We start from the raw sequence: 22,664 nt of genomic DNA on the forward strand, positions 1-22,664 counted from the left end.
TTTCATTGTGCTGAATTTTTATTTTTACTCAGTAACGGATAGGGTTTATAAAGTAACTATGTACAATACTTGAGTCAATACATACTCAAGTAAAATACACAATCCTGTTTTTAAATTGTACTTAAAAAAAAAAAAATTAAAAAAAGTATTCAATACAATAACTTGAGTAAATGTATTATGTTACTTTCCACCTCTGCATATATAAATATATACATAACCCACAAAAGTCATGCAGAATTTTAACATGTTCCTCTAACAGATATCTAGTAAATAGATAATACAAGTGTGACAGTACTTTCTTGAAAAGTCAACTGATAACAGACACGCATTGAAACACATGCATGTATACTATACATTGAATGTGTTCGTTTTTCAATTTGGGAATAATGCATCTTATAAAGCGTGTTCATATACATTTATAAAATGTAAAATGGCAAACAATTAAGATTAACATTAAGATTAAAGACAAGGGACATTACCACAGGAACAGAAAAACAATAAAACAGAATATATATCCAATGCAAAATGAAACAACTACAAATCATCAAGCAGTACATCAACAATCAAACTCTTTTTGGCATCTTGTTTCTCCCTCTACCTGTTCCTTGATGGTCTGCAGCTCCTGGAGCTCCTTGTGTACCAGGATCTGCTCCTTTTCCCTGTGCAGCTTCAGCTCTATCCGTTCCCGCTCCAGCTCCTCATGCAGGCGCATTTGCCGAAGTTTCTCCAATTCCACACGTTCTCTCTCCATCTGCAAAAGCTGCTCTTGCTGCCGATGCAGCCTCTCTGCCTCAGATTCACCCTCCTTGTGTATGGCACCTGGTGGAGGAAAGGGGGGGAGACCCCCTGGAAGAGGCAAGCCGCTGGGAGGACCAGAGGGGCCGACAGCGTGTGATGTCACTGAGGGTGGATATGCATTGGCTGCTGGAGGAGGCTGTTGTGACTGCTGAGCATTTGTCGCTTGTTGTTGTTGATTGTTCAGGTGTGCCTGAGACAGGTTTATTGGCTGCTGCTGTGGCTCTGTTGGTATGACAAGTGTTCCTCCAACTGAGGTGACTTCACCTGATGACGAAGACACTGTGGCACCTTTACCAAGGTAAACTGGTTCATCTTGGACTGCAGAGCTTGCTATTGTCATGGAAACAGACACCGGAGCACTTCCTGTTGCTGAAGTTGTTGCAGCACTGCCAGTAGTGGTAGTGGTTAATGGTGTTGGGTAACGGACTGGGGGTTGTCCAGTTAAGGACATTCTAGGGTTCAAAGGTAGTCTGGTTAGACTGGATAGGGGCACAGGTGTCATATTGGCAGAAGGGTATGGCCTATAGACCCCTCTTAGTAGTGGGTGTAGAACAGATGCTGGCTGGGTTGTGATGGGAAGTGTGGAAGCAATTGGGGTCTGAATGGTGGAGTAAATCATCCCATCAGAAGACCTAATAGCAGCAGGGTACATGGCTCTGAGACTGGCCTGTCTAGCATTGATAAGGTTGGTTAGTGCTTGACTGTGAGAGATTGGTTTCCCATCTAGTCCAAAGAGGAGGTTTTGTCTTATGCCAAGACCTGCTGCAAGTCTGGAGGACCCAGGCCCAGTTCCTCTGCCTAATGTGCTATATTGCATCAAGTCTGGGTTACTGCCAAACCGATCCATGGAATTGAGTGCTGCACACATACGACTGATCTCTCTGGCAGTTGTAGCACTGTACTGAGCTAAATTAGCTTCTTGGAAGCCAGCAATGTCACGGGCTGAGTAGCCATAGTCTGTACTGATGTTTGACAAAGAATTATATCTTCTTATCGGCAGTGTTTGGGTTGTAATGTCTCCTCCATGGCGCAGATCTGTATAGGAGCCATACTGCATCCCTATATACCCTCCGTAACCCTGCTTCATGGCAGTTAAATCCACAGCAAGTTCTCCTGATACTTGGAATTGTGGCTCTAGTTTAGAATGGTACGACTGTAGCCCTGCTTCAGCTAGGTTTGTATCAGACATTGAAGGCTGGAGCTTACCTGGGAAAGGTAATGTGTAGGCCTTATGCCCATCCATTGGATACTCATGGTACCTTGCAGGTTGTGTTTCTTGGTCTGACTCGTACGTGAGGGGTGGTGCAGAGGGAGGCCTTATGCCCTCTTTCTCAGAACCACCAACACAGCTTCCACCAAATGGAATTCTGTACACAACATCACAGCAAGCTGGTTGGTTGTCAGATTTAATTTGGCCACCTATTTGTTCCAGAGCATCCTGTCCTTCTTCGACCTGTACTAACTGAGTTACTGCCCTGGCCTGCTCTTGTCCTCCGTCCATCTGTACGATCATGTTATGTGGTGATTTACCACCTACCATTAAACCTGGGGGACTGGGCTGCCCTTTTAGCTCAATGGGGCCAGTTCCATACAACTCAGGGTTAATGGCTGGTAATACAGCACTGACAACAGCTGGGGTGGTGCCTGTCTGGCTGACTAGCAAGTCCTTTTTATGTAAAGGTGGCACCTGGCCAGTAATGTTGAACCTGACCAAAGGAGGCGGTTGTTGCTGATGATGATGGTGCTGCTGTAACTGTTGTTCAAGAAGCTCTTGTTGTTTCTGCAGCTTCTCCTGTTGTTTCTGCAGCTCCCTCTGCTGTACACTGAGGTCTTCCAGTTTGGCATCAATTTTTGGTATTGACGGGTCAATTGGTGGTGAAATTTGTGGTTTGTTCTGTGAAAGACACACAGCCGAACCCATGCCTTGGCCGAGATCAACCCAGGTTTGATGAGGGTCACCATAGACTGTGGGTTGTTTAGGCTGGGTCATGAACATTGATGCAGCCACAGTGACACTCACAGTGGTTGGTGTCATAGTCTCTTGGCTGTTCAAGTTCATGATCAGTGGCTGTACAATTGTTGAATGTCTGCTACCCTCTGATCCTCCATGGTATTTCCTGCTATCAGTGGCCAATGAGGTGAGATCCATCCCTTGGTCAGTCATAATTATGGGGGCTGGTTTGGTGGCTGTTCTAAGGTCCACAACACTTCCACCATGGATCATATGGCCTTGCTCTACTCGTGACGTGCCAGGTACTGTGGATATTCGACAGAGGGAGATATTATCCATTGACACAGACCCTCTGGTATAAGTACTGGCTGTGGTGACCATACTTGTTCCTACATTTACCTTCTCAACTCTTTGTGAGTGGTAGAAGCTACGTGTAGGAGAATGTTGGAAAGGTGGTGTATCTGGAGGACTACCACATGGGGAGTAGGTCTCAAAAGTTGATTGTCGGCTAAATCGAGTTGGTGAGGACAGAGGAGAAGTAGCAGTGTTGACAGTCACTGGTCTAGCTGGGCTTGGAGGTGGGGAATATGGGGCATCCTGTGAAGACTGCTGTCTGTACAACCGGGGGGAAACGGATCGATGTGATGTTTGTGTTCCCTGAGCCATCACTGGAGATGAAGGCCCAGAGCCAGCTGACTCCAATCGCATGGATGAACTGAATGTCTGTGTAGAGAATTCTGCTGTAGCCCTTCTTGAAGGAGATCGAGTGGGACTCTGCAGTGGAGGTGGTGATGGAGAAAGAGGAGGACTGGTACTCCTGTAATAAGTTGTATATTTGGGAGAACGTGGTTCAATTATTCTCTCAGTAGAGGATGTTGAGCTGTCTCGCACTTGGACACCCCTTGTCTCCCCCACCCTGCGAGTGATCACTTCTCTTTGACTATAGGCTTGAGTAATCTCTGCAATCTTGCTGCATACACTGGAAACAGTTGCTGAGGATGTGGCGGGACTGCCTGTGTGTCGGCCATATATTGCAGACTGAGTAGACGTGACAGTGTGGCTTGTACTAGTTTGTGAAATAGTTACTGTATCTCTGGCATAAACTCCATAAGCTGCAATAGTTGTGGCAGCCACAGTGGGTGTAATTCCATTTTTTCCTGCTTGGCTTTTGAGCCTATCTTTGTGACTATCCTTTGCAGAGAAATGCTGTGTTACACGTACATCAGGGATCCGCCCTCCAGTCTCAGCAAAGGAGACAGGAGCTGAGATCTGGGTGGGGCTGGTGCCTGGGGTCAAAAGAGCATTGCTTTGTTCCAGCAGCTTAGCAAAGGCTGAGCCCGTATCAAGGAGCTGCTTGTCTGGGTATGAGCTCTCTATCTCAATATCTACTTGTTCATCGGTGGCCTGCTGCATCTTGGTGATGTTTTGAGATGTTTGTCGGATCTCCTCATAAATATCTGTTTCTGTCTCTGCTGCCTCGTTGTCATATCCTGTTTGATCCTGTTCATATTCATACTCGTCATCATAAGCTTCTCCATTAATATCCTCCTCGTAATAGTGCCTTCCATGTTGTTGCTGCTGTTGCTGTTGCTTTTGTTGTTTTTGAAGCAGCTCTGCCTTCCTCATCATTTCCTCATAAACTTCCTCAGCACTCTTGAGAGGTTTAGAAGTTGATGATGCTGTGGTAGTAGTCGTAATTGATGACTTCTCTACTGGTGAGTAGAGGGACATAAACGTAGGCAGATTATACTCACTGCCTGACTTGTAAAGTTTGGACTCGTATCCCTCAGCCTCTGAGTCCAGACTCTGAGGAGAATATTCAGAGGCAGACGAACGATGAAGCTCTTCCATTTCTGCGGCTTGTCTCAGCTCCTCTGTTGGAGAAGCATCTTCAATGGGTGAAAGATTGCTTGGCGGAGTCTTGGACCTTTCTCTGCGCCTCTGAGCCCTCAGCTCTTCTTTATCCCTCTTGGTCTTTCGTGCTGTACTCCTTATTCTCTGTTGTTCCACCTCTCTCATTTTCTCCTGCTCTCTCAGAAGCTCTTCTTCCTCTCTCAGTTCATCTTCTTCTGACGAGTCTTCAATGGTGGGAAGGAGAGGGCCATGGGAGCGATGGCGTGCTTTTCTTTGCTGCTTGGCCTCTTCTAGTCTTTGTCTCCTGCTTGGGCTACTATCACTATCCTCCTCCATCGATGAAATGGAAGTAGGAGACTGACCAGAACCATATGATGATGAAGTGGGTGGCAGAGTGGAGGAGTAGTCACCTCGAGAGCGCTCCTCAGGAGATCCTGTCAGACTCTCCATCTCTAGCTCTGGTTCCCGATCGAGGCTTAGATCATTTTCACTGCTCAGGTCCATGTCTCGGCTATAGCTATTAGTGTTATTGAGTTCAATAGTTTTGAAGCGCCTCAGGCCTCCTTGAGATGCCATCACATCTTCCTCACCCTCCTCCACTGAGCCTTTATAAACATCAGTGGTGCTCTTAGTTTCCTCTTCAAAACTGCTAGAGTGGTGCTGAAGGCGTCTCTTCTCTTTTCCTGAGTCAGAGATGGTGTGTTTGTGGTGGCTTTTCTTGGGTTTGTGGTAGCCATATCCTTCATCTTCCTCGTCCTCCTCTTCCTCCATCTCTTCCTCCTCTTCATTTTCTTCATCAGCACTCATCTCCATTATTTGTCTCCTCATGAATTCCTCGTCTGTCATTTCTGTGGGCTCACCCTCTTTGTCCTTCTTTTTCTTTTCCTTCTTTTCTTCCTTTCCTTCTTTTCGTTTACCTTCCCAGTCTCCTCCATCTTCTTCTTCTTCCATTATGTCCTCTAATTCCTCATCAGAGTCATATGCGTCTGGAGGGATTGACAGGGAGCGTGGACGCTGCTTCCCTCTATCATCTAAATCTCTGTCTCTGTGCTTTCTTCCTCTCCTGTCTGCCTTGTCTTCAGAGAGACTCTTCTCCAGCAAAGGCCTCATGGAACTTTCTAGCTTGGTAATTTCAGATGGACTTGGAGGGGAGCCCCGTCCACTGATTCCCCTCTCGCTTAGCTTCATCTCCTCTTCTTGGATTAGACCTGTAATTTCGCTGTGGGAGCTGGAGATGCCATCAGAGGAGTAGCCAGTGTCACTGAGGCTCTGGGGGCTGCGTGACAAGTCATGCGTACTGTTGCTTTTAGTCTCCTAAAAAGAGAAGAAAGAACAATACATCAATACAAAAGCTTTTGTTTTTTTTCCATTAAAGTTAATTCATAGTATTCACCTAATTTAGGCCAGAATAAGTTCACAACTTTATTTTTGAAAATATAAAATCAATATGTTTATAATATGTTAAGTAAAATGATATAACTACACCATGTAGTATCACCATAAAACTATTTAAAAAAATAAAATAAAACATTTGTACCAGGTTAACCCTAGTTAGTTGTGTAACTAAACAACATTACTAAATTCATAGTTTATAAATGCATATAGAATTAAAATAAATTATAAACGTATACATCAGACTGACCAACAGCTTTGTCTCCCCTTTGAACAAATTGATAAATAAAGGGAAAAAACTGTTACGACTAAGTTGTTAGCTAAAGATAAAGAATTAGGCAACAATAAAAGTTGATGTGTACTGAGTGTGTATTTGAGCCATTGATGGAAGAGGTTAGTCCAAATTATTTCTCTTTTAGAAACAATGATCTTAACATAGGATTATGGAATTAAAATTAATGGAATTACAATGGATGTGGCACAAAAAACTTTTCAAAACTCATTCATCAATGGCTCTGTCTGGGATGTCAGTTGATAACATTTTAATTCATAGACTCAAATGGACTAACCTGGTGGAGGAAAGAATACAAAGTTTTCATAGAAATTATGAAAAATATAAAACTTTCATAATTGATTACTCCATCAATCATGTTCTGGATTAATCGATTAGTTGTTTGATCCATAAAATGCCGTAACATTTTGAAAATGTTGATCAGTGTTTCCCAAACCTCGAAATCATGAAGTTCTTAAATGTTTTGTTGTGTCCACAAACCAACAAAATGCAGTTTTAATGATTTCTTTGTTATGTGGACCAAAGAAACCGGAAAATATTCACATTTGAAATATTAAAACAAACAGACTAATTGGTTATCAAAATAGATGGTGATTAATTTACTAAAGAATTAATAATCCGTAAATCATCGCATCTCTATTTTCTATACCGAAAACCCATTTTTCTGCTCATCATCAAAGAGAAAACTTAACTTTGAGTTGTCGGCACTTAAAATTCAGAGCAGCTCCTCAATTGAGTCAGGTCTGCATTGCATTTACAAAGGCCTGCAGCAGTATTAGCTCAGCTGAGGGCCTTGGTGGTTTAGCATATTCATGGAGTGCCGATCATATTTCAGCAGGAGCTACAGCTGCCTCTGTCTGCCACTGTCTCACACATTTTCCCTCAGTGTTCGAGTCTAACTCCATTTCTCCCCAAGGTAATCCATGAATACCTCTCTGCCCCTGCAGCCACACAGTCTTAGCATTCTGTGAGAAGGGAATCAATGACATGCTTTCCAAATAGCCATAAACATCCAACACTGACGCAGAAAGTAATAAGTTGAGCTCACAATTCAAAACAACCAGACATCATCTCATGCCACTCTTCTCTGTGCCAGTCAGTGTTGTGTAGTTTTCTTTTCTTTTTTTGCACACAGGTTGAGTTTGATTTCAACTTTGTCAAGTAAACAAAACCTGAACTACTAAGAAACATGGTACAATTCATGAAAACATGAGGTTCATTCTTATGTAGATAGATACATGGTTGGTAAAAGAAGTACAAAAAGCAAAATTACCATAAATAAATACAATAGAGGACAAGCATATTTAATGATCTTACTTACTAAAAAATACAAAATAATAGGAACAAACAATATCTTTTAGGGAAGGTATATAGGATAATTTGTGTTAAGGGTGGTAAAGATGAAACACAATGAAATAAAATTATTCTGACAATAGGATCACACTGTAATCATGAATTCATTTCTCATTTAAAAAACAAATTAAATGTATACAATAAAGTAAACTTAATCATAATGAAAAAGCAGAATGTCTTGTGATCTGTAAATATTACATATATTTCCCAGGTATCAGAGTTTAACCCTCAAATCAAATACACAGTGAAGTCCCAGTGCATTTTAAGTAAAAAAAAAAAAAAAAAAAAAAAGGCAAGACAAGTTGGGTCCATGATTTTTGAAATACCCAAAGTGTTTCCTCCTCTCCTGTCACTGAATGTCTGACATTTCATTTAATCTTTCAGTTTCAGTTGTGCTCATCAATGGAACCCCACTTTTCAACAGATCTGTTTAGCCTTTCTGCTAAATTCATGGAACACAGCAACAGCAATATGTAAATTAAGTGGGAATGAGATCATGCAACTGTGCAGGTTTCTGTAGGTTGACTTACAGAAATATTACATAAACATTTCTTTGATCAGTATGAAAAAATGGCAGATGTATCGCTCTACTGGGGTCACTATCATTGACCTGGACACAAATACACATCACATTACATGATGACTGTATTACTCCAAGCATCTGCTATAAGTGCTTCAAATAACTTCATTTTCTGGTTATTTTCTATATGATATTCCCAAAATAGATTACCTCTATTGAGCTCTCACTGCATACTGTACATTGTTAGTTTTGGCCAAATTGTGATAAAGTGATCAGGGTGTGAACACAGAGTGGCTCAAGAGTCTGAGTCTGAACCGAACCGTGGATAAAGAGACGCCTCCTCCGTTTGCTTGCTTCACTCTGTTCTTTCTCTGTAATGAAGAAGAATCACCTGCCCTGAGCTCATTAAACTGATGGAGAAAAAATATGTACATGAAGCAGGGCCAAGCTGATACAGCCAAACATACGCACACAACCAGGACACATAAGCTGCAGTAAAAGCTTGAATCATTACACAACAATAGCATGTTTTTGGTCCATGTATGTTACACTATGGTTTAGAAATCTTGTAACATCCCAAATCCTCTCATTAGTGCAAAATGTATTTTTTTTCACTTTTTATTATTTAACTATTATAAACATTTTTGCCATAGTTTAACATACATACAGTGGACTAAAATCTTACTTACATCATAGTGCCGGGACTTCTTAATTTCCTTGATTGGGGTAATTGGCTCTTTCTTCTGCAAGGGTTTGCTCTCTTTGGGAGGTTGGGTCTCAGACTCGGTCTTCAGCTTAGTCTCTGAGGACTTCGGTTTCTGGGAGTCCATGGTTGTTAAAGTTGCTGTAGCTGGAGTCACGGTCTTGGTGTCAGTGGGTTGTTTGGCAGCAGTGGGTGCAAAAGGTCCACTACTGCCTGTTCCAACCTGTGGTTTCTGGGCCTGGCTCGGCTTGGACCCCTGCTGATTGGTGGGTTTGTGGAGAGGGCTTTGCTGACTAGTCGGCACCTGGTGACGAGGTGAGCCCATTGGCTGGTGCTTTGGAGACGGATGAGGAACGGGAAGAGGAGGTTCCTCAAGGGGTCCTCCAGACATCAGCCGCTGGGTCTGGCAGTTGAGACACAACCATTCCTTTTTCTGAAACAGAAAGAGAATAAAAACAAGATATGACAGAAATCTCTTCCAGGTTACTACTACTCACTCATGATCAACGATTTTAGCAAAGAAAAGCTTTAAGATGAAATATTATGGGGTTTACAAAAGAATGTGTTCCTGTTTATCACTTAGAACAAAGAGCATTTTGGCTGCTGTTTCCAGTACTATGTCAAAGCACAGGTCTTAACACAGACAAAATGTCCCGACAAAGAGAAGTTTGTACGTTTTTTGGATCTCACAAAGATATAAATACAAGTACAAAGTATATTTCAAACTTGTTATGCTATTACTTATTTATGTGTGACTGTCGGTCCTGCACAGGACGTTCCAGTATAACAGGCCTGATCACCCCCAGCTGCAGTGGACTTCCTCGAACCACTCACAGCCAGAGTGCCAGTACACATTTTGTGCTTGTTTTTAAATAAACCTTTAAAATGGTTTGCTTAGTGTGTTGCCGGTGGTTTCTTGGGAGATGTGGAACAGGGAGTCTCCACATTCATGTTACGCTCCCTAGGACAGTGACAACGACTGCTCATTTGGAATTTGTGTTGCTGATAACCTGGTCGTTTAAATCTAATGTTCGATTCGCCACTCTTTTAGCGCTTGTCATTGGTCTGTGCCAATTCCTGAAGGGAAAAATAAGGCTCTTCGGCTTCTAAATATAGAAGTCGATTCCCGTGTATATTCAGCAGCTAGTCATTACTCCGCCTGTCTGCTGTTTGAAGCTGAACAGGTAGTGCACAGTGAGGGTTGATGTTAAACGAGCTGTCTGTGTTGACAGAAATTACACAGGAGCAACTAGAACTATTAAGTTGAGGGCCAGCCACTGAGGACTGAGATTAAACTCACTGTAAAGCTCTGTAAAGCTGTAAGAACATTTGGAGGATGATTCTCTGCGGATTCATCATTTATTCTGACTCCTTTTAAACTTTACATTGTTTTTGTGTGGTGCACTGATAGATTGATAATAATAAAATATATTGATTTGAACAGTTTTAACTCGTAGAGAATTAAATATGGATTCATGCAATAATGTTAGATGGTTGTTAGTTATATTTTTTTGCTACTACATGGTGTTAAATGTTGTGTCTCCTCACCAGCACTTTACATGCACAGTCTATTATTTGCCCGTCTCTCTCTAGCTGTGCAGGACAGTTATGGTTTAGAGCTGGAGAGCAGCTGCATTACTCATCTAATGAATAATTGACAGATGCAACCCCTTCCTCCTCGACTCTTATCTTCCATCTCTGCTCTTTTCCACCCTCTCGTTGAATCCTCTCTGTCTCTAACAATCCTCATTTGGTCTTTTTTGTGTCTCCTCTCTTTATCTTGCTCCTGCGCTCTCTCTCTCTGTCTGTGTGTTTATCCGTGGTGAGGTGTTGTACAAAAGACTCCATCTCCCTCCATCACTGTGACTAATGTTGTTTTGAGTAGTGCATGCTCGAGTATTCAAATTTAAGATCCAATTAATGGACCCTTTTACTGAAAGAAGGAATTGGAAGGTCAGTGAAAACGTTATGAAAAATAATAATCAATCTGTATTCTTTATTCTTCTTCTTATTTTTCATGACAGTCATATTATTACTTCTTTCATTGGCTCCAGAGGTCTGTACTTGAAAGCCTTATACGGACATTTTTAAAAGAGTTCAACCTCTCTGAGCTTTTCTTTCCCGTTGAAACACATGTGGTGGGTGACACCAAAAATGTGGAGCAAAAGAAGTTCGACAGAAACAATGAATGAGTCAGGCTGCAGTACGACCCTCCCTGAGGGATACAATAAGTCATTCTGAGAGTGTCTCTTAGTATATTCCTTTCGCTGCTTCGACTCTTAATATCAGCACATCTTCATCCTCCTAATATAACTGTAGCATCCAAATACAGAAGACCTTCTTTTTTTTTTAAGTTGAACAAATGGCTACAGTGAACAGGTGTTGAAGCTTCAGACCAGGTTTCATTAAGATGCTTTGCTTACTGAGCATGAAAAAGAAAGCTGTGATGGGTCGAAATAAGTAACACCCGAGAAACCAGATTTAAATGAGTATGAAAATAGCATATAATTACTTTACTGTTGATCAAATAATACATTTATACACCAGCTCTCCTCTAATAAAATACCAGAAAATCTCATATTTAATCTATTTCATAGATAGCTACTTTGCCTTTGCAGCAAGAAGACCCAGGTTTGTGACCTGGAGAGAACATGTAGAGTTCAACCTCTCTAATGAATTAGCTACTGTATATCAACTGAATATGATGCAAACTGATCCTGAGACTGTCATGAAATCATTTTTAGACCTACAGTGAACAGATATTTCCCGGGCAAGTATATTCAGTCCAGCACAAAGGATTGTGTGTGTGTGCTCCAGCAGAGCACGCCATTGCTGCACCACTTAACCTACATAGCACCAACAATCTGCACCTTTCTCCTTCTGTCAATAACGCTCATTAAAACGCTCCATCAGTCCTAATTCTCTCTGCAGTTCTCTTTTATTTCTGCTCACTTCATTCTAACGCATGTTATACATCCAAACTCAATCATCTCTCTCTCTCGCTCTCTCTCTCTCTTTCTTTCTAAATGTCCCTCCTTTTGAAATATGCTGAGTGTTGCGGTATTGTAATTTTACTCTAATTTCTCTTACTTGTGTTTTCCTTATTGCACTTTTACTGTCCGTCTTTCTTTTTGCTGTTCCATAAAGAGAAAAGCATTATATCTTTAGATCTGTTTTCCATTTAAATCGGTCTAATGCGCACTATGAGTCTTCCACCGCTCAAAGGGATTTCGTGACAGAGTTGTGGAAATTACTCACCACTGTGCTCAACCCTTGTGTTACTGTGTTACTCAGCCATGGTGAGGCCTCACTCTTACTCATCAACCAATGTACTTGTCACAGAAGAAAGCCGCATTGTCTATAAGGGAATTATGGGATTGAGTTCTTCCCCCTTTAGTGTTTAGTGTCCACCACTACTAGTACTATCTTCTTTAAAGAAAACAGCATAATATTACAATATACTGTATGTGCTCAAATGGTACAAACATGAAATGTTTACAGTTTACCGTCCACTTTTAAAGATGACCAGAAACGAGAGTATCCAACTGACAAGGATATGAATCATGTCAGTATTGTATCGTGTTATTTTCAAAGAACCTCCCATGCGACACAAAATGGCTGCACCAAAGTTCACAGTAATCCATCTTGTACTTGTTGAGATGTGTTATGGAAAATGCAAAGTGCAGTTGGTAAGTTACTTTTGTCTGGACCATTGGGATGACATCATTTCACCCTTATCCACTAGTACAGTGGTTCTCAAACTTTTTAAACCACTGTAACACCTGAGGAAATATTGAGCTCTTGAAGTAACAGCCATTATCACCCAGGTTTAAACACAGTGGTGTAAATATAGACCATGTACAGACTTTTCAAACGAGGCAGATTTATTCCCAATAAGATCATTTAGATATATATATATTTCACACACTAAGATAAGATAAGAAGCCTTGTATATACAGTAGAACAGTATTTCTGATTTTCCACCAGAGGAAGCTTGAGAACCATGGCACAAGTGGAATTAGGTGCAATCATAATGAGGTTCAGTTGCTTTATTTATTTTATTTAATTAGATGAAATAGCCATATCTGTAGGGAAAGATATTCTCGTTAATGATTTGTTCACAGGAAGTTTTAATACAGATGTTCGTTAACAGCATATACTTGTCGTGATTAACATCTGTCTCTCTCCATTTGGAATACAGCACAAAAAGTGTCTCTAGATCTGTCAGTCTCAGTTCACTTCAAGTGTGAGTCTTCTCACACATGAGCTCCTGCAGTTCATCTCTCTATTGTCTCCTCACCACATGATCGTGAACAATCTTCCCCTTCCTCATAGCTCTCTTCTCGCTCCCCTGTCCGTCTTCTTTGCTCTCCCTCCAACAGCGTATAAAGGCTATTTTTACCCAGAGTACCATTGTTCTGCTTGAACGCACCCTTCTCAGGAACTGGATGCTGCTTCAGGCTGCACTCTACTGCAGTGCACACATGTTCTCATACTTACACCAGGACTCTCTCTCTCACACACACACACACACACACATGGACACATGGTTCACGTCAATGCAACATGGAGCAGGCCTGTGCAGCTGAAGGCTAACCAGAACGACAAGCAGAAGGAATAGGAGGTGGGAGAGGGCAGAGAAGAAACGGCAAAATGACACCACATGTGCACGGTGCGTGAACACATGCAGTAACATCGCTCAGCCAATTGTAATTTGGGCAAGGGAGGGAAGGGTCTGGGAAGAGGCAGCTGCCAACTACAGGATAACACAGAATCAGTGATGATGATGGTGGTGGTGGTGATAAACAGTGGAAGAGCCAGGGATTCAGATTTGGGTAGTGAAAACACTTAAAGATCTCGTGTGTAAGAATTTGTGACAAATTTTTAGACTTCAGATCAGGGAGCTTTGGTGGCCTTGACGAACCAGGAAGGATTTTTACAATTCCTCCACACGCAGTTGTTTCCATGTTCTTCTTCATTGGTTTATACGTCAGCTTTACATGGGCAAAGCCATTTTTTTGTGTAGTAAGCTGCTTCAAAATGGAGATGTTTACGCAGCTGCATAAACACTGCGACTCAAGATGGTGTCCTCTGTAAGAAAAAGGCCCTTAACTACATGAAAAGGGTTACTATAATATACACCATTTCTACAAACATTATATACAGAGTATAGTATACTCTGACTTCCTCCCACAGGATTTATAAATTGCCTGTGGGTGTTACGGTGAGCGTGAACGGCTGTTTGTATCAGTGTGTTAGTTCTATGGTTGGTGATCTCTCCATTGTGTTTTGCCATGTTTGGTGCTATGTCAGACAAGAAGAATGTATCCAGCACACCTCAAAGCTGTCAATGAATGGATGGATGGATGGATGGATGATTTTTTTAAATGTATTTAACCAAAGGTTAAGTGCCCTGAATTACCTAATTGGAATTATAAAAAGCTTGATTATGATTTTTATGAGCAGATATATTTGGATAACATGAAATAATGAGAGACTTCAGAATTTTTTTTTAACATTTGTAACAGTTGTAGTATAGCGTGGCTTAAACCTGTCTTTATGAATCTTTTAGAGTAAACGTTTATCCAGGACAAATATATATATTTTTTTCCTTTGGATCAAAGTGTGGCAACAAACTTAGTCATGGACAAACAAATTAATTTCAGGCAATCTTACCTCACAGAGAGCTTATTAAAAAAAAATTCGGTTGATGGCTGACCTCATTTTTTCATTTTGGTTTAACTTTGATGACGTTTTGAGATAGAAGTATTAATGCCACCAGAATCAATGTATTGATTGATTGATTGATTGATTGATCGATTGAGTGATCACAATGTTGGAAAATTACTGAAATGCATAATATGATACATTTCTGCAGCCATACTGTAGCAACACATAGGCTAAAACATTGATGGGCTAATACTTGTGCAGATATAGAGTTATAACTGATGCTTGATCAGACCTGGATCAGTTCGCTTGAATTGTAGCTGCAGATCCTGCTGAGCTGTGCACTACACACAGCAGACGGTAAAAGCACAACAGGGCATAAACACGAGTGTGCGCTGTAAATCGTGTCTCTCTGCCACATCGACACACAAATAACACTTTACGGTACTTTTTGTCATTATAGGTTTTTTATTTTGCTGTACATTTTCTTATCTGAATAATTCATAACCCATCCTCCCTTGTTGGAAGTTTTCTGGTTTCTTGACTGTCTTGAACCAAATTGACAGAGTCAGGTTTTGAGGCCAGTTTGGTCACTTGCAGCAGAGGTGTGTCACATCTTTTATTGTATGCATGGAGTTTCACTTTTATGTGACAACAAAGGCCAGTGGACCACCCACATCAACACTTCCTGCTCTACTTTCTTTCTTTCCTTCCTTCCTCCTCTCTCTGAATCATATATGTGGCCTGTAATTGTCTCTACCTTTTGCACTGCAGCTTTGCCATTCACCCAGTCACCCACACATTCATACTGTGCATTTATGTGCAGCACTTTTTTCAATCATGTCTGTCAACCCTCGACCTTCCTATTGAAAGACTCATACTCTCGCGGTCGTGTCCATCAGTAATGTTTTGTGTTGGATATATGTAGGAAAGTAGAAGAAAGGTGTCAACATATTAATGGCCATTATTCATTCATTTTCTGCCACTTTCACCTACACATGAGAGTCGTGTTAGAGTTAGGATCTGGAGCCAATCCCAGCTGACATGGGGCAGAAGTCTGTCACAGAGACGAACAACTATTCACTCACACATTACACCTTGACCGTAGGTGTATTTTTTTTAATCTCTTACAACATGGGCACACATTAATGTATTTTAGTCGAGGTTACCATTTATATTTCTACTCCCATCTCGCCACATTCATCTGAAGTGGCGCCTTGTCATATTTCAGCCTTCCATGCAATCACAAATAAATAATCAAAAACACATCTTTGAGAAGCAGAAGTTTTTCTCCTTTCCTTGTTCCGATATTGCGCTACACTTTGGAAGAAGTGAGCCATAGGTCAAGAACCAAACACACACACACACGTTTGTGTACGTGCTGCATACTGAGGACCGGTTTGCTGACAAAGTGAGGACCAGCATTTCCACTTTATAAATCAACACAATTACAAATATCTACTTCATGAATGACATCTATAAAGAACTACTGGGTGCAGTACCATAACATGTCTGCAGGTGCAGCCCCAGAGCAAAAAAGTGTGTGAAACACCAGGGCTGGAAAAAAGGTTCTTGTACCAAATTGAGGATCTCTGTTAAAAAAAAAAAAGTATAGCATGTTTACAACCTAAGGAAGTGATTTCAATAAAAACAAAGTGAGGACCGGCCAAAATGTCCTCATTTCGTAAAAATGACCTCACTTTGTTGGTTAAAAACCCTCACTGGTCCTCAGTATGCTGCAAGTACAAGAACACACACACACACACACACACACACGCACAAACACGCCATATTAACAGTGTAGGATTTCATCCAGCAACACTCCTTTCCCACTTTTAGAGAGAAGGAAACCAGGGATGGAGAGAACAAGAGGAGGAGAGGGAAGGAAATGAATGAGCAATAACAGCAGGAGAGAAAATATTGGACAGAAGTTTAGAGGGGAGTGACACAAGCAGGAGAGTAAGGGAGAGGATAAAGTGAGTACTTAATGTTTGAGGAGAGAGAGGAGGGCATGAATTAAAGGTGCAGGAGGAGAAAACATAGGAGGGGAGGAAAATAGAGGAATAAATTAGAGAAGGAGGAGGTATAGAGGAGGAAGGGAGATGCTGGGGGAGGAGAGTTAAATTATAGGTATAGAAAACCAGTGAAGGGGAGAATGGGCAAGAGATAAATTGGAAGCAGGGAGAAAGAATGGGGAGAGAAATAAATGGTAGAAAAGGAATAATTGGAAATAGGTGCTAGAGAAAGAAGACTAGAGCAAATGAAAAGCAGAAAAGGAAGATAATCTTCCTCATTTTATATTTAGATATGTGTGTCTTTAAATAAGTAACCTTGTTGTGAGAGACAGAGGAGTGGCCCTGAGGCTGGATATGTGTGTGTCTCGTTGCTAATGTTAACACATTATTGTGCACACACAGACGCGCAGCTTGTGAACAGGCAAAGCAGCCAAATGCTTGGGGCCCGAGCCGATAGGGGGCCCCCGACACTCGGAGCCTGGGGGCTGTTTTTACCGAAACAAAAAATGTGCAGTGACCCGGCGCATCCCCCGTCCCCCTTAAACGACAATGGGCAATTTGCAATGACATCTCAGTAGGAAACCTCCCTAAAGGAGCCCCACGTCAATGCCATGATCACACCTGACGTTAACCTGTGTGAAGTTATCATTCTGCAAGTTGGAAATGAAGCTGAAGGAAAATGAAGAGGAGTTATCAATCAGGTAGTGAGTAGAGGAAGAAGAAAGGAAGACATTTGTAAGTGTTGCGCTGCTGGCGCACATAATGATATAATCATAACATTAACAGTAAATGACTGCTGTTTTTGAACTGTTACTTTGTCTAACTAACGGGGACACAGAACTGCATAGCAGTTAACATTATCGTCAGAACGCTAGCTGACGCTAACTAGTAGAAGCAGTGCTTAAAAAATCCTAATGAGGAATTGCCTGCTGTGGGTTTAGTAAACCCCCAAGAAAACTATTTAACTTCTATACTTTATATTTTGTTTATAAGTTTATGATGTGATTTTTTTAAATATTTATAAGTTATTTACAGTAGGATATTGTTCTATATATTTATATTGTCTTATAATGTGGGTTCTTTACAATGTAATGTATATTTCTTTACTAAGTTCATATAGTTTTCTTAAAAGTTATTTACAGTATTTTATCGTGCTTTACATTTATATTTTCACTTTATTTACTTTCAAAATGACAAGGTTTTCCATTTGATTTCATTCATATGGAATAAAAAAAACTTCATACATTTTTCGTTGGTGTGAGATTATTCAGAACATAATGGTGATGAACACTGGTCAGATGGGCCCCCTGGGAATTCTTGCTTAGGGCCCCAACAGACTCTCGAATCACTTCTGTGCACACATCATGGTTTACTGCCAACATTACACTCAACGTCACCTTTTTCACTACCTACCTATTTTCTGTCTCCATCCGACCAACTAGCCATTTTTCAAGTGGACTGATATAAAACTCGAATTAAGTTTATCGTCCCACGTCCTTCCTCTGCTAATACAACATGTAGGAGGAACTCGTTAGCATATGTTGTCATTTCATTGCTGCCAAGATGATTGATCCTGACGCTGCATGGCTAAAACTGACTCTACACTAATATAATCGAAATTACACTTAAAACAAAGAGGAACTCATGGTCTATTTATAGGGCAAATCGTGACAAAGGCTCTTTTGCTCAAAGCGTCAGCAACTTTGTCACTGTGAAGTTCTGTGAAATATCAAAGTCATATAAAGTCAGCAGTGGTGGTTTTTAGTCCCCAAAAGATTTGACATGGACTGGCTTCTGACAATTCTGCAATTGCAATTGTTTTTTGGATGTACATCTAAGGAAGAATTTTAATTTGTGACTGTTTACCCTTCAGGTTAAAGGTGCATGATGTAATAAATCTAAAGCAACTGGCTATGTCACAGAGACTGAGGAATGATGTTCATATAACAAACTGAACTCACCAACAACAACAGTACAGCCAAAATATTTGCATTAAAACAAATATTTTGACACCACAAATCATGTTTATGTTTTTAAATCGTGTTTTGGCATGTGGCGCCACCTACCGCCGTCTACCAATCATTGCAGTCAGTAGAGTCTCAGCTGCCGAGCAACCACGGGTTGCCAGTTACTTCAGAAAACGAAACCTAAAAGATCTCGGTATTTTGAATTTGAATGTAGTAACGTAGTAGGACGATTGCCACAGGGAAAACAAAAGCAATTGTCATTTGGTCAAAGGCTTCACTGTTTTTCTTGTTTTTCTCATTAGAAAATCCAGCAAAATTGACCTCTTTGGGGAATCAAAAAAGTTTACACATTTGAACCTCATCTTCAGTGGTGAGGGCTGACAGGTATTATTAGGATTTAATCGACCTGTCCTTGGGTTTTAGCACGAGAGACTGCAGCCTTTGAAGTGCTGAAGTGTGCACTTTGAAGTGCAGGAGGCGGTCCTTACTTGGACTGGAGCGTAATGGGTCAGGGGTTTGGGGTGCAGGGCGTTTGCTGGCTCATTCTGCATGGTGAAGGAAGAGACATGACCAGACATATAATAGGGAGAGAGTTAAAAAATGAAACCAAGGGCTTGGAAAGAAAGAGAGAGAGAGAGCGGCACTATTCACCACCTCATACTGTTTAATTTAATCATTTAATCTGAGTACAGATGTAGTCACTCATATCCTCTAGGTCAAGGAAAGTGTGTGAGAGATGTTGAGAGAATGGAAAACAAATCGTCTTAATAGACGTTTGAATAAAGATAGACAAATCACCTTCCTTATCCTTGGAAAAAAGTTTCCAATTCCCCTTCAGACATAAAGAAATTAAATTCAAACCTGTGGAAGTTAAATGCTATTCTTTATTATAAGTGCAATGGTTCACAATACTTTCTGATTATTTCTATGCATCATCACTAACTCTCCTGTCCTTTCAGATCCCGCCCTCCTGTGCAATCATTGTCCTCACCTGTTGTTCCACGCCCCTTCTTCTCACCTGCAGCTCATCAGTTCCCTGGTATTTATACCTGCTCACTTTCACCTCACCTCTGCCAGATTGCCTTGTGTTTTTGCCAGGCGCTCTCACATTGCTAGTATTGTAGTCTGCCTGATCTGACCTGCTTGTATTTAGACCTATATGGTTTTTCTATCTCCCGTTATTTGGATTTGTTTGCCTTTTGGGTTCTTTCTCTGCCAGTATACCTCACAATAAGACCTGCTTTACTGAACTCACTAACATATATCATATAGAGAAGGCATGATAGGGCATCCATCCATCCCTTTTCTACCACTTTATCCTCCACATGAGGGTTGCTGTCTCAGCTGACATAGGGACATCACAGTCACACCCTGGACAGTTCGCCAGTCGATCGCGTGGCCAAACCCATGCACACAAGGCAAGAGTGCTAACCATAACACCGACCGTGTGGCCCAAGATATGGCAACATATTGGTGCAATGCTAAAAGCATTGCACCAATATGCAACATTTATCAATAAATAAGGACTTGCCAATCAGGGCAAGTCCTTATTTATTGATAAATGTCGCTGATTTCTGCCTTGTGTAGGAGAGAAGTGGAGAGGGAGGTGAACAAGAGGGACAAGAAGTAATCAGAGAGTAAGCTGAGACGCAGGCAAAATGTCAGAGTGAAAGAGAGAAGCAAGGGGAGAAGATAAGCATATTAGTGAAGTAGGAGGAGAGATGAAAGGAGGAGGAGGAAGAGAGAAAAGACGGGCGCATTCCAAAAATGTACAGTGAATTAGTTCTGCCTCATGAAACTGGCAGTTCCGCCTGTGAAATGCTTTGCACTAGGATTTCTTTCTGTCTCTCACACTCTGTGTGTGTGTGTATTGTTGTGAGTGTGTGTTCTTCAGTGTTTGTGTCTTTGCATGAATATTCATCCAGCGTTTGTGTGTATGCTGTGTATGCCCTAGTGTTGGAATGGAATGATGTGTGCTCAGTCAGTCTTTCCTGCTCGTGTGTGTGTTTGTAAAGAGCATCATTGCCTCCCCAGAACAGAGCTGACGCCATGTTGACATTTAGACAAAAACAAAAGCTCGGTCTTCTGAAAGAGCAACTGTGAGAGTAAAGCTCGCACAGAAGTGACAGGGTCAGGCATGACTGCATCTACTGCTGCTGCTGCAGAGTACACAAGAAAAAGACAAAAAAGCTGTTTTATTTGTCTTCCAAATCACATAGAAACATATTACTGGCCTAAAATAGGGGATAATTTAATTGTGGATTATGATTCACAAACTTATCTCAATGATGAATTGACACGTGATTGTGCCTCTCTCGATCAGTCGTTGGTTATTGCTTTATCCAGAGAGTGACAGCAGCTCAGCTTTACCATTAAAACTACACAAATGCTTAATTTACTTTGCAGTAGTAAGTGGCATCTGTGACAGCTCATTTTCAAAACCTGCCACCTGGAAAAGTGGGTGTTTCAGGTGCAGTTTCAACCGGCGATTCAGCATAAAGGCTTTGCATTCCACATTGGTTTGACTTCTTTCGTCACATTTAACGAAATAATGATTATAAGGATTAATAAAAATGTACAAATGCTAATGCACACACAAACAAAGGCACAGTGTCTAAAGGTCGGTGACATCTGTCATAATGTTTGGCATTTTGCTTTGAAAGTGACTGAACTTGGCCTTGTAAGTGAGTATCGATGAGAAAAGATCAGGTGTCCCTTCGCTTGGGTGTCAGCCAATTTGGCACAAGCCACGTGCTTGCTTGAAGAAGTGACGCTGCATAGCTTGATGTGTCCCTCTCTTCTAGAAATGTACATTAACGCTGCAGTGAAGCAGATCAAAACTATTTATCTGCACAACAATGCTTTGCAGTGGACAGACAAGCCCACACGTGTCAACCTCCTTATACCGCAGTCACAGTACACATCAATTCCTTAAACAGCTTCTGTAAAGAAGATTATTTTCCCTAAAATCCACCATGAGAAAACCATCCAATTGGACTTTTGCTATGTCTTATGTGTAGTGTAGATCACTGCATCTTCTGCACACATCTGCATTTCTACATTCTGGTATGAATTTGGCAAATTATTAATAAACAAATAAAATAGAACGGGCCAAGGAGCGACCCCTGCGGAACACCAACATCACAGTCTAAGCATGAAGACTTAATGCCGTCCACCAGCACACACTGTTACCTGTGCCATTAATTATTATTTGAACCATGTAACTGCATCTTCAAACATATTAACCCTTATGTTACAATGGATTTGGCATTTCTTCTTACCATAACTCCTAGACCGTTTGCGATATCTAGAAAATTCTAAAACTATAGACTGGCAGCCTGTCCAGGGTGTGACATCAGCTGAGTCACCCCCTGGACACCCCTGTGCTTGCAAAGCACCCCCCACAACCCTCATGCGGAGGATAAAGCGCTAGGAGACTAGAGAATAGAGCTTTGTGCCCATAGACTTGTCATTAGTAGCCCTCAGGACTTCCGTGGAATGACCCTCCAATCCCAGACGAGATTCACCTGCGCATCACACGTTTGTGACATCAGCTCGTCAGTACTGTATTTCTTAAACGGTTGAATAACTGCCAGATATTAAAGTGAAAGTTATCTTAGGAAAAAGAGGCAGAAGTATAGTACATTACAGTACAGGCTACAGTATAATAGAATGGTATCATACTGCTTTAAAACCAGGGAATCCAAGTAAAATACCACAATCTGCAAATGATATTTGCAGCCTTTGATATAAAAACAACATCATTCACAATAACACACAAACAAAATGCACATGTTCATATATTTTGCATATATTATATGCGCATGCAAGAAAAATATATGAACAAAGTCCTGCACACCCACCCTTCTGTAAGGACTGTGCAGTACAATTATCCACCTGTTCTAAGAGAGCTGCAGCTGTTTGTCTCCATGTTTTTTTGTTTTTTTTTTGAATTTTTGCTTCATCTTCATTTACATTCAATTTCTCTTCAAATGTTTCTTGCCTTTGTGTTTGTCTTCCAATAAATTCCCCATTTCTCCATTTTGTTCACATGCAGGTGCAGCCTCCAGGATGTCTATGGCTAAAACAAGCTCACTGGTAATGTGGTCTGTAGATATGAATGTTTCTGTTTAGTTTTTTCTCTTTGCTGCT

General features: G+C 41.1%; 1 protein-coding gene across 1 annotated transcript in view; it reads right to left on the minus strand.

The window, feature by feature from the left end:
• The window catches only part of bsna (bassoon presynaptic cytomatrix protein a), a gene marked incomplete at both ends in the record, with an annotated part of 111,174 nt that overhangs the window by 16,150 nt on the left and 72,360 nt on the right, over positions 1-22,664 (minus strand). Inside the window, 2 exons of the mRNA XM_083894792.1 lie at positions 599-5,917; positions 8,850-9,296. Coding sequence (XP_083750918.1) covers positions 599-5,917; positions 8,850-9,296 — 5,766 coding nt within the window. The remainder of the gene's footprint in view (positions 1-598; positions 5,918-8,849; positions 9,297-22,664) is intronic.

Source organism: Microchirus variegatus (assembly GCF_963457635.1).
Source record: "Microchirus variegatus genome assembly, chromosome: 9".
NCBI lineage: Eukaryota > Metazoa > Chordata > Actinopteri > Pleuronectiformes > Soleidae > Microchirus > Microchirus variegatus.